This window comes from Catharus ustulatus, chromosome 14 (assembly GCF_009819885.2).
Source record: "Catharus ustulatus isolate bCatUst1 chromosome 14, bCatUst1.pri.v2, whole genome shotgun sequence".
Classification (NCBI taxonomy): Eukaryota; Metazoa; Chordata; class Aves; order Passeriformes; family Turdidae; genus Catharus; species Catharus ustulatus.
The window spans coordinates 20,023,059-20,036,504 of NC_046234.1; the positions used below are offsets into that span (position 1 = coordinate 20,023,059).

Here is a 13,446-nt window from a genome sequence, read left to right on the forward strand (position 1 = left end):
TCGCTCACCAAAGATAGCAGAGCTACAACATCTACATAAAGGCAAAGGATGAAAATGATGCCACAGTGTGTTACAGAAAATATTTTTTGTTCTCAGATGTCTGCGAGCATCCCTGGCTCCCGCTGTACTTGTGCCACAAGACAAAGGCAGAGAGCAGAGCGAACCACGGTCCTGCGCTGCTGCTAACCGCACAGGCAGCCCCTGCTACAAGGCATTTATCCTCCCTGCAGTGAGCCAGGCCTGATGCAGCAGCCACAGACGTGTTTGCCCACTGACACTCCTCTAAAGGATGGGCAGGTCAGGGGGAACGGGCAGCAGCAGCATTTCCCAAACAACACAGCTCGCAGCGAGCCCCGCTGCGGCAGGCGCAGCGCTGCTGCCTTTATCTTAGGTGAGAACGAGGAAAGATTAATAGATTTGGGGTTTTTTTCAGCGTGCCTGAGGACTCTCTGGCGAGGAGCAGCGTGCACAGGCCAGCCAAGTCTCACAGCCACATTAGCATGGTTAAACACCACGAGGCACACAGGCAACCCACCTGCCCTTCGCCAGCTGAACCCGCGGCTGCGGCGACGCGCTCGCAGCTCCCCGGCTGCTCAGGTTTTAACATGTAAACAAACGGGACCTCAGCCAGGCAGATAATTGGATATTTTTACTGCTCAGATCATGTCTCAACAGCTCAGGGCTGGCTTCTGCTCTCAGTAACAGGCTTGTTCAGTGATGGTTTCTGCAGAGTCACCGAGCGCAGCCGTGCCGGGCAGGGGCATGGGCATGGCTTGTTCCCCACACCTGGGCTGGGCTCTGGGGAGAGGAGGGAGCTGGGCAAGGAGCTGCTGGCCCCATCCTGCCCCCTCATGCTGTGCAGGGAGCAGCCTGCAGCTCCTGCTGAGGAGTGCTGATGTGCTGGGTCAAGCCACCCCCTGCCCTGGGGCGATGCTCAGCTCGGGGGTAACCCCAGAGTGAAACCCCCAGAGACATTCCCTCTGCACTGCTGGGCTCTGGGGAGAGCAGCATTTCACCCACGGGGCTCCCATTTCCCCAAAGGTGACTGCCAGGTAGCTGTTGAACTGATTGTTTCCTTTTACACATGGAAAAAAAAATCAGCCTAGCAAAATGCTGTTTGCCTTGGTATTCAAACTGAAACAGTGAGCTAAAACCATGAGCTGCATCCAGCCCAATTACCTGCCCCCAAACAACTTGGTTTTGTTTTTTTTTTAATTTTCCCCGCCTCACATGGCAGGGAGATCTCACCACCCAAATCTATCCTTTTATTCCTGTGCATTCAAAATGGAATAAACTCTAAGAATTTGAAAGTTGTCAGTGGTAACAGCACTCTACCTCACTCACTGCACCTTCCCAGCGTGAAGAAGAAGCCGAAGAGAAGGAAAAAATTATTTCCTTTATTGCAAACCATGAGCAATGGGACTTAATGGGAAGTAAGTACTGTTTTAAAATCGAATTATTACTCTTGAAAAGTTTTGCATATTAAAATAAGCAAGTGTATATAACACAGTATGAAAGAACAGGAAACCCCTGGGATTTGGCTGGGCAAAGCCAAGCCCTCCAAGCAAGCCTACGTACCTTTTATCAAATGAGCTCTGCTGTTCACGTAGTTGGAATCAAACGAGTAGTTCTCAGTCTGGAAGGAGGAAAAAACAGAGATGGTTACAAGTCTGACTTCTCCTGACTGGGAAGAGTCAGGTTTGCAGGGCCAGGATGAAACCCTGTGAGAGGGAAGGAGCATCCCATGATGGCACTGTGAGCAGGACATGGAAAACTCCAGTACCCTGCCAGTCTTTCACAACTTCCACCAAAAAAACCAGAAAGACTGGCTGGTGACCACAGAACAATTTGCAGAGAAGAAACAATGTGGACTATGCTCTGTTACAAAACTAATTGCTTTTAATTCCCTGATGGACTCAGTTCTGTGTGTGTCCAATTTGACTGAAAGTTCAAAAGGTATTTTTTCTTATTAGTGTATAATTAACATGTTAAAATATTTATTGCATAGATATGTAAATGCCAGCAAGGTAATCCCCTGCCAGAGAATTTAATGCGGGCACTTTTCTTTGTTTTACATCACTTCATTTGCAGAGACAGTGGGCTCTGTTATTAATAAAAAAGCAAACAATGGGTGACATACTTAAAAGTTGGAGGGGAGTAAAAGAAGGGGAGAAAAGTCAAAGGAGTTGTTATTTGCAAGCAAAAACCCACTAACTGCAATTTGAAATGCTGTCTTTTAACCTCAGATTACACAGCCCTGGGGTTCTGGCAGCAGGTAAGGAATAAAAAATCAACCAGAAGGTAGGGGAGAGAGCAGGGGAAAGCCACAGACCACGGTGGGAGCATCAGGGGGAACTGGTGGGAGCTGAGTGCTGGGACATTGGAGGGATCTGCACAGCCTGGCCAGGACCCTCCCTGCACTTCAGGGACCCCTGAGGATGCAGGATCTTGTCTGTAAGGCACTCCAGTCCATCTGTCCATCCACCCAAAGCCCCCCAGGCCCGCAGGGATCCCACCTGGGCTCCAGCCCAGCCCTGGGGATGCTCCTTGCCTCCTGAGCAGCACAGGGAGCAGGCTTTGCTCTGCTCCCCTTCCTCCAGGACAACAGCAGCATCCTCCCAGGGGCAGGAATGGGAACATCACCTGTCCCAGAGCCCTGTGCTGCCTTCCCTCTGCCACGTTCCCTCTGGCCCCAGCCCCGTGCCTGTTCTCCTTCCCAACGAGCCGCTCTGGGATGCTATGGCCTGTTTTTATGGCAATTATGAACATGGTAAAAATAAATGCATGCAATCTTTAATGTCTCAATAAATAAAGGAAAGCAGAGTCTGCTGCTAACGTAATCACAATGGCAGGATGCAGGAGTGGGGCCACTGCAGCAGAGCCGAATGTGAAATCCAATCGTACCCCAGCAGAGGTTACACGGCTCTGCCAAGATCATAAAGCAGAGGCAGCCTTGGTTAAGTGTAACCTTTTCTGAAATACAGCACAATATCTAATTTACCAAACAGGAACCCTCCCCGAGAGAAGCATGCGAGGAGCAGCGAGCCGGGGGAGTTGGCCTGGCACTCAGCACAGCTCGGTTATTACTTTCACACAGTAATTACTGCTGGAGAGCCACGCTGGAGATTTACTGCACAAACTACTGGTCCCTGCAGCTCCTGCACCGTGGTCCTGCTGGATGAGTCGATGCTCAGAACTCAGCAGCAAACAGACACACGGATTTTCAGAGCATAACACCACCCAAGAACCGAAATACCACAGCAAATAGCTGACCCTGTGCTTGTCCATCAGCGCTGCTGCTGCCATCCAAGGGGTGGATGGACCCCACAGCACTGCCCCCAACAGCCCCACACAGCCCCCAGCCCTGCAGTGAGCTGAGAGCCAAGCAGTGGAGGGCAGAAGGGATGGAGCAGTTTTTGGGAGCCCCCTCTACGCCCTGGCAGACGTGGAACAGCCCCCACAAGCCCAGAGCTCAGCTGGCTCCATCCCTGTGTGCCCAGCCCCAGCACCATGGGCAGCAGCAGAGAGAGCCCCTGCAGCTCTGCCTCCATCAGCTCCATCAGCTCCATCAGCTCCATCCCTCCATCCCTCCATCACCTCCATCACCTCCATCCCTCCATCACCTCCATCACCTCCATCCCCTCCATCCCCTCATCCCCTCATCACCTCCATCACCTCCATCACCTCCATCACCTCCATCCCTCCATCCCTCCATCACCTCATCACCTCCATCACCTCCATCCTCCATCACCTCCATCCCTCATCCCTCCATCACCTCCATCCCTCCATCCCTCCATCACCTCCATAACCTCCATCACCTCCATCCCTCCATCACCTCCATCCCCTCCATCCCTCCATCACCTCCATCACCTCCATCCCTCAATCACCTCCATCACCTCCATCCCTCCATCACCTCCATCCCTCCATCACCTCCATCACCTCCATCCCTCCATCACCTCCATCCCTCCATGCACAGCTCAGCCCTGGGAACAACCAGGAGAGGAACAGCTGGGTGAGAGGATGCAGACAGAAAATTTCAGTATATGCAGGTACATTGAAGAGCCTCAAGAAACTCAGAGCATGGACTGCAGGTTCAGGGGTCACAGAATACCCAAGGTCATCCACAAAGACAGCACTGCCACCAAAATCCTGCACCACAAGTGCTGCCATCAAACTGCCACAGCCCAGACACAGCCCTGGCACCAATCCCCCTCAGACCAACATCACTGGGAGCTTTGCTGTTGAATTTCAAACCAAAAACAAAGAGCGTATCCTGGCTCTGCTCGTTCAACGAGCAAATTCCCTGAGATTTATGTTCAGTGGACTGCAGCAATGTCCTTCCTGTGCATTCCCTGTTCCATCCCCCTCTCAGGATGCTCTGCACCACGCCCCTGATGGAACCCCCACATCCACACAGAGGGCTCCTGAGGGGCTGGACACAGCATCCGTTCCCAGGCTTGCAATTCCCCCACCGCTGGACACAGCACAAGGAATGATAATTACTTCCAGACTTCAGACAAAACAAGGAGTGACACAATCACAAGGATGGGAAATCCTCTTCCCTGGGGTCTGCACCTCAGAGGTGAGAGCTGCCTGTGCACAAGGGTGGGCTGCCCATCCTTCCTGCACCAGCACACTCCTTCCAGCCCAGTCCCTTTACTTAGCCATGGGATTATCTGTCAAGGTTATCTCCATGCAGGTCTGGGGAATCAGAACAGAAAAATAAAAAGAAATGAGATTTTTCATGGAGAAGGGCTGCTTTACAGCTTGCATTATTCAATCAAAGTTCCACTTGATTTAATTCTAGCTCATCCTGCAAGGTGCAACCACTCACAAACAGAGGCAAAATGACGGAAAGGAGAGCGTCTTTCCACATGTCAACATTTTAATTGGGAAAGGATCCACTCCCTCTCTTAATGAGACCCAAAGAACAAAGTCAAAGCACAAAAAAGAGGGAAGAGGTAAGGCTGGCTGGCACCGATGAAAGTGTGCTCTTCATCAAGTGCATCACTGAGAGGCTGGCCCTCATCTTCTTCATTACTTTGGCAAAAGCAAATGAACTGTCACTTGCTCACTAATCAGCATCACTGCTGTAGGAATCAAAGGGGAGCCCAGCCCCGAGTCCAGCCCTCCTTTCTATGCTCAGAGCCAGGACCTCCAGCCATGCTGCCAGCTCTTATCTCCTGCTGGTTGTAACTGCAGAAGGGATGCTCACTCTTGTCATGATCAGCCCCACAGCCTCTGTGCCATAATAAACAACTGGAAAATGCTGAATAACACCTTACATAAAGTCTGTGGCCTCAGCCTGCATTTCTCTTGGAGGAGAGAAACCCTGCTGTCCTCTGGGCTTGGGATTTGCTTTCCAGATGCAGATGTGTTGGTGTCAATGCCATCAGAAGAGCCCTGGCTTGGCATACAGCTTACCAGTGCCTAATTTGAAAAATGCTTTTAACCACTGCCTTAGCAACACAAATATAAATATAACAACAGACACACTCTGAATCGAGCAATCAGGAGGGAAATATTAACTTTTTTTCCTTCCCCTAGCGGTTGCTTTTTGTTGAGGCCTGCCAATTCCATTAAATTAAAAATAAAAAATAATAAAAAAAAAAGATGTACAAACGTCAGTACAAGTCTTCTTGACCTGGATATCGATGGGGTGACTTCCCCGACAGCAAAAGGTCTGTTAGCAACAGGGCACTGCTCTAAGGACTGCTCACTCTCTGCCTTAGGAACAGAAATAAAGCCTGGCAGACCCAAAGCAGTTTAAGAGGAGCTAAAAGCAGTCTGCCAGCAGAAAGGTCAGCGGGCTGAGCCACTCCAGGCACGAGCAGCACTGTGGAACTGCTGGACAAACAGAGGATGCTGGTGGGATCAGCCCCAGGGTGGAGGAGGTGTCCCAGCAGCCTAGGAGCAGCATGTCCCTGCTGGCCTCCAGGCAGGTGCCTGGCATCTGGGTCTTCATCACTTCTTCCCTCTTTTCAGCAATTTCAAATGTGGGATATTTTCAGAGCAAAACTCCACAGAGGTGAAAATCCAGCTTTCTCCAGCGCACGTGGATCACAATGAAGGGTTTGGTGCCTCAGTCCACACATCAGCCCCCAGCAAAGTCCAGGGTTATCTGGAGCTTGGACCCATCTCTCCTGATGGAAGTGACAGGTATCATCCATCTGCCAGCCTCTGCCTCAGAAGATGGCTCTGGAGCATCTCAGCACGGGGGTTTCTTGCCCTTCTTCTCACTTCAGGGTGAAAACATTTCCATCTTTCCACAATTATTGTAAACCTGCTGCAACCTCCTGCCAAAGCATGTAGGGACTCTTCACAAACCAGCTCATAAAAATGACACATTTAGCACCACCTTTTTTCAGGGTTATCCCTTGAGCCTTTTTTTCCCCTACGTGCCTTGTAATAAAGCTTGCATGTCACCCTTTATTATCAAAAAACAAAGTGGACCTTTCTCCAAGGCTGCAATTGCATCTCTCTCCTTTTGGGTTTCACAAAATCCTGCAGAAACACGATGGTTCCTCATCCTCTGCATCAAGCTGCACATCTGCACCCGGAGCAGGAGCCTCCTGACCTTCCCTGTGTGCTGCAGGCATCACTGGGCACCACAGAAATGGCAAATTGCTCCAAAAATCCACGTGGCCTCCCTGGTGGGAAGGGTAGGGCTTGTAAGACTGCTTCTCCTGGTCCTTCTGCATCCTCAGTCCTGTTCTCCATGGGCCACTCAATCACTCCAGCATCTGCAACAGAACTGATGCTGCCTATTAGGAGATCATTTAATTCTTATGGTTTGAATTATGTTGTGGGTGATACAGAATTCATGCAAATTAAATAAGAGTGCTCCCTGCTGCACTTGTGGAACACTGAAAATTTGGACAGTAGGGAGCAGGTCAATGAAGTACACATCAGCAAGGGGGAACGTCATTATCATTTAGCAAGCTGCTTATTTAGCCCTCGGGAGATAAGGAAGCAGTCTGAGACTCCTTCCCAACGGGAACAGGCACAGTGGGAGCCCCAGGGAACGCTGGAATTGAGCCTGAGAGGAGCAGCCAGGCTGGTGCAGCACTGGCTTGTGAGACTCCAGCCTCTGCACACCTGCAGGAGACTCATCAGACCCAGCAGGGCTGGGAGCACATCACAAAGCATGTCAGGAGAGATTTCCCCTTTGTGTGTGATGGCACAGTAATTAGGCCCCGTGCTGCCAGCCCTGACCAGGACAGCACTGCCTCAGAGTGCAGGTCAGGGGCCAGGACCCGTGAGCAGGTGCAGTGCTGACCCCACTTGAGGAGCTGTGCTGCTCCTCTCCCTGCTGCCACCAGCTCTCCAGCACTGACAGCACCTGCAGCATCCACACTGTGCACAGCTGGGCAGATGCCAGCAGACCCTGCCTGCCTCTTTCCAGGTCCTGACTCCCACACTGGCACCTCCTGCCCACAGTGGTGTCAGAGGCTGGAGAGCAGCAGAGCCCAGGCTTTGGGTTAAACCAGTGCAAACTCCACCCAAACAGCTGCTGGGGCTTCCACCATGGTGGGGAAAGGCAGCAAACAGACAGACACAGTGTGGGGAGTGACACCCAGGTCACAAAGGAACCCACCCTGTCCCCTGAGAGCCAGGCTGTGCTGTGGCTCTGAGACCCCAGCAGGCCAGCACCTTTGGAAAGGACCCAGCTGGCCACTGGTGTCCATCAACATCTCCACTCCATGGCCACTGGTGTCCATCAGCAGCTCCATTCCATGGGCACTGGTGTCCATCAGCAGCTCCATGGCCACTGGTGTCCATCAGCAGCTCCATTCCATGGCACTGGTGTCCATCAGCAGCTCCATTCCATGGCCACTGGTGTCCATCAACATCTCCATTCCATGGCCACTGGTGTCCATCAGCAGCTCCATTCCATGGCCACTGGTGTCCATCAGCAGCTCCACTCCATGGCCACTGGTGTCCATCAGCAGCTCCATGGCCACTGGTGTCCATCAGCAGCTGCACTCCATGGGCACTGGTGTCCATCAGCAGCTCCATGGCCACTGGTGTCCATCAGCAGCTGCACTCCATGGGCACTGGTGTCCATCAGCAGCTCCATTCCATGGCCACTGGTGTCCATCAACATCTCCCCTCCATGGCCACTGGTGTCCATCAGCAGCTCCATTCCATGGCCACTGGTGTCCATCAGCAGCTCCATGGCACTGGTGTCCATCAGCAGCTGCACTCCATGGGCAACTGGTGTCCATCAGCAGCTCCATTTCCATGGCCACTGGTGGTCCATCAGCAGCTCCATTCCATGGGCACTGGTGTCCATCAGCAGCTCCACTCCATGGCCACTGGTGTCCATCAGGCCATCTCCATTCCATGGCCACTGGTGTCCATCAACATCTCCCCTCCATGGCCACTGGTGTCCATCAGCAGCTCCATTCCATGGCCACTGGTGTCCATCAGCAGCTCCATTCCATGGCCACTGGTGTCCATCAGCAGCTCCATTCCATGGCCACTGGTGTCCATCAGCAGCTCCATTCCATGGGCACTGGTGTCCATCAGCAGCTCCATTCCATGGCCACTGGTGTCCATCAGCAGCTCCATTCCATGGCCACTGGAGCACAGGGGAGGGCAGATGACCAGAGGACAAGAGCTCCAGGCAATACAGAAGCAAAACAAGAAGCAATCCAGGCCTTGGAGGAGCATTTAAGAGGCAGTCACCTGGGAGAGCTGCAAGGAGCTGCCCTGAGGCATGTCCCTGTGCAGCCCTGTCCCCACACCCAGCTCACTGCCAGCCTCTCACACAGAGACTGCAAACTGTGAACCACCAACGCAGCGTCTCTGGAGTAGTAAGTGCATTTAGCATCTGCTATTGATGTTTTATAATTAGATGTAATACAGCAGATCATTTTCCTGCACCTGATCAATGAAACCAGGGTTGGGTTTGGGTGTTAGGCAGTTTTGCAGACACTGATTGCTGCCTGAGCCTACTGGAGCAGTGCCTCGCTCGTTCAGCAGGAACGAGCAGAGACAAGGATGTGCAAACACAGCATCCATTTAGATTTACTCTCCCCAAAATATAAACAGAATATTTATTTCTGGCCTTTTAAGTACTAATTCCAAATTTAATGAGGTACAATGAACATTCCTCAGAGCCAGACTCTATGGCTACTTAACACCACCACCAAGCCTCTAATTACTACTGCAGCTTAAATAAAGGGCATTTCGTTATGATGGACATTATTAAACACTGGAGGAACTGAGTCTAGCCTCCATTTTCTCTTGATGAAATAAAAAAGCATTGCAGAGAAATCACTGGGAGAGTTCATCCTTCAGCATCTCTCCTCTCATCAGACTAAGCAGCACTATCAAGCCAGACTGCATTACAGTGCAAGCATCCCACTAATCCACACTGAACTCCTGTCCCCTCCCCAAATAAATACAGGCTGTGTCATTTTTTGTTTGAAAATGGATGGGAGGCAAGAGAAAAGTTGCTGCTGAGATGTGATTTTGAAAAAATAAGTGTAGGATTAAAACCCAGACTAAATCCAAGAGCAGCAACGCCTCAACAAAGCCAAAATTACACTGCACAAGGCCACAAACTGTGTCACCAAGTTGGATTTGTCAACAGATCAGAAATCTACAGTATGGTTATGAAGAGCAAAAATGCAATCCTAAACCACCTGCCTTGCACTCACATGGTATTTATAACCCCAAGGCTTTTGGGGGAACATGGAACAAGGGTTGGCACCACCCCTCAAAATCTGCTGAAAAGCAAAATACTGACCCAAAAGTGGGGAGCTTTCTAGGGAGGAGCTTACAGACCATTCTCACCTGGACCAAGAGCAGCCAGGAGCTGGGGATGCTCTGCAGCCACTCAGTGGGACAGGAGGGATTTGGGGATTTGGGGATTTGGGGATTTGGGGCAATGCCTCCCTGCCATGTGCCCACTGAGCTGAGCCTGCCAGCCCTGGGGCACAGCCTTCTGCACAGGGGGCTGCCAGGAAAACTCCTGCAGGGACACAACAGCCAATAAACCTCATGGAAGGGCCTTTTCCCATCACCTGGCACTTTCAGATGTGTGATGGATCCACACGTGCAGCTCTCAGCACAGACTGCACCCCTCCCTAAGCAGTGAGAAACAATCTGGATCTAATCAGCAGGCCCAGGGTGATGGGGCATGACTTGGAGATTTGTGAAAAAACCTTTCTGAACTGTCCTTTTCCCTGCCTCCTGCCATTAGGAATTAAAACAAATACAACAGAAGAACCTTTTTTTTAAATGTTCCCATCTCTAGGGCTAAATAAAACTCCCTGTCATTCACCTTCTGGAGTGGCAGGTCAAGACCAGTGCATTTTGTAAGGCAACAGGAAAAATCACAGATTTGTCACTGTAAAAAGAAGGGAAAAAAAAAAAGGAAAAGAAAACCAAAACCCAAAAATCATTGCAGCTGAGTTAAAAATAGGGAAGACGTGAGATGCTGCTGCCAGCTCGGCACATCAGAGCGATGGGAAGCCCAGGCTCACCCCAGAGGCACAAACCCTGGGCAGCCAGGGGCACAGGGACCTTGGCCTGCCCCATTTTCAGTACAAATTCCCTTTATTCTGATTTTTTGGGTAAGCAGGCAGAGCTTCCCAAGCTGCACACCCCCAGTTTTCCTTCACCAAAGGGCAGCTCTGGTGCCAGGTGTGCCCCTGGGCACCCAGACCCAGCCCTGGAGGTGGAACCCTGCACCAGCAGCTCCTGCCTGGCTCCAGCTCCATCCTCCCACACTGGCAGATAATCAAACCAAGACAAACAGTGTCCTGCACGCCCATGGTGTTATCATTCACATTGTTTATCTGGAATTGCATGGCAAGGCTTGCAATCAGGATAGCCTCAGGCAGCTCCCACTCAAAGCCTCCAGGGGATTTTTGCTCACAACAAAACTCTTTATCAAAACCAGTTTTCTGCTATTTTAATTTTTTTTCCCCCTACTTGGGCAGGAAAACGCAGCTCTGCAGCCCACAGAATTACCCTGCAGCCAAATGTGAGCAGGACTGGCCCTTCCTCCCAGAGCCATCTCTGTCTCACCCCAGGTGGGGAGGGGATGTGAAGCCTGGCTCTGCTCAGCTCAGCCCCTCTCACAACCCAAAGGTGCCACCACCAGCTCCAGCAGCCTTGGGGACACTCCAGCACCCTTGGGGACACTCCAGCACCCCTGGGGACACTCCAGCAGCCTTGGGGACACTCCAGCACCCTTGGGGACACTCCAGCACCCTTGGGGACACTCCAGTACACCTGGGGACACTCCAGCAGCCTTGGGGACACTCCAGCACCCTGGGGGACACTCCCAGCACCCTGGGGACACTCCAGCACCCTGGGGGACACTCCAGCAGCCCTTGGGGACACTCCAGTAGCCCTGGGGACACTCCAGCACCCTGGGGACACTCCAGCAGCCTTGGGGACACTCCAGCACCCTTGGGGACACTCCAGCAGCCCTGGGGACACTCCAGCACCCCTGGGGACACTCCAGCAGCCCTGGGGACACTCCAGCACCCTTGGGACACTCCAGCACCCTTGGGGACACTCCAGCAGCCCTTGGGGACACTCCAGTAGCCCTGGGGACACTCCAGCACCCCTGGGGACACTCCAGCACCCTTGGGGACACTCCAGTACCCCTGGGGACACTCCAGCACCCTTGGGACACTCCAGCAGCCTTGGGGACACTCCAGCACCCTTGGGGACAACTCCAGCAGCTTTGGGGACACTCCAGTACCCCTGGGGACACTCCAGCAGCCTTGGGGACACTCCAGCACCCCTGGGGACACTCCAGCAGCCTTGGGGACACTCCAGCACACCTGGGGACACTCCAGCACCCCTGGGGACACTCCAGTACCCCTGGGGACACTCCAGCACCCTTGGGGACACTCCAGTACCCTTGGGGACACTCCAGCACCCCTGGGGACACTCCAGCACCCTTGGGGACACTCCAGCAGCCCTTGGGACACTCCCAGCACCCCTGGGCACACTCCAGCACCCTTGGGGACACTCCAGCACCCCTGGGGACACTCCAGCATCCTTGAGGACACTCCAGCACCCCTGGGGACACTCCAGCACCCTTGGGGACACTCCAGTAGCCTTGGGGACACTCCAGCACCCTCTGCACACCCCTCTGAGCCACACACCAGCTCTGGGGCAGCAGAGACTGAGGAATTCCAGCCTGGAGGAGCCTGTGCTCTCCCAGACCCCAATACAGGGGAATGAATGACACTGAAGTGACCAGCAGATCAGGGATCTCAGCCTGGCCCTAGCTCCATGCCCTTCTCCATGCCCACGCTGCCCTCTCCCCTGCCCACAGCCACCCCACATTATTAACAGCCTGGTAAACACAGCCCGCTGCTTATTACAAAGATGCAAAACCTTACTACTTCTTGTTCCTTCCAGTTAATGTACCATAGCCGAGGATAAATTGCTATTACCAAGGAACTAAAAATAAAAATGTTTCAGAGGCCATAATTGGCTTGTCTTGTTGGGCTTTTTAAGGAGCCAAAGTACCAGTTCCAGGCTATTAGCCCTAAGGTTGTAGGAGAATAGTATAAAATATTTCTTCATTAAAACCCTACCTTCTCCATAGAGGTATTTTTCTTTAGGGTTTTTTTTTTCTCCCTTTCCTTCTTTCTTCTTTTATTCCTCCCTTTTTTTATTATTATTATTGTTTTCTTTTTAAAAGAACATGGGTTATCAAATGAGCTTTAGTTAAAGGAGGGCTTCGAAAGCCCAGAGGTGATATAAATAGAGCTCAGTGCAGCTGGAGAACCAGCCAGAGCCTTCACTCATCTATTCAGGTCATTTTTCCACAAAACTTACGTAATATTCCTCAGTTGCATCCATAATCTTGGGTCATTTTTAATAATCAGCACCAAATCTTGCAGTCCTTGGGGAGAAGTGCTCAGTGCTGTGGGACAGGACCACCAGCACCACGGGCTGCAAGCCCCTGTGAGGCCACCAAGGGTGCCCAGGGTGCTCCCTGAGATGGGGACTATGTTTTTTTTTTTCCATTTTGAGGCTTTTTGATGCTATTTGGTTATTAAGAGCTTTACCACCACCATTCCTCAATATCAACAACAACCACGACAGTCACGGCTTTGTTTTTGGAGAGAGCCATGAGCTGAATTCCATGATCCCTGTGGGTCTCTTTCAACTCAGGATCTTCCCCAATTCCCTGAAAACCAAGCCCATTTATTCAGCAGAGGCTCCTTTGAGAAGCAGCAGATGCTCTGAGAGCGGGGACGCGGCGCTTTGGCACCTGCTGTCCCGATGACGGCGGTGACAGCGCCTCAGCAGAACAGCCACGAGTCACGGCCACAGCTTTAGAACCGGCTCTGAGTCCTGGGGGAGCCTGCCCAGACTGACAGGAGCACCCTGGGACTGCCCTCAGCACTGGCAGGGAGGTGGGCATGGCAGAGACCTCGCTGACAAGGGCTCAGTGCGGCA

The 13,446-nt window shown here is 52.2% G+C and overlaps 1 protein-coding gene across 1 annotated transcript in view; it reads right to left on the reverse strand.

Moving 5' to 3' along the window:
* Positions 1 to 13,446, reverse strand: part of PCDH19 (protocadherin 19) — a 63,627-nt gene that overhangs the window by 32,041 nt on the left and 18,140 nt on the right. The window contains 1 exon segment of the mRNA XM_033072414.1: positions 1,580 to 1,636. Coding sequence (XP_032928305.1) covers positions 1,580 to 1,636 — 57 coding nt within the window.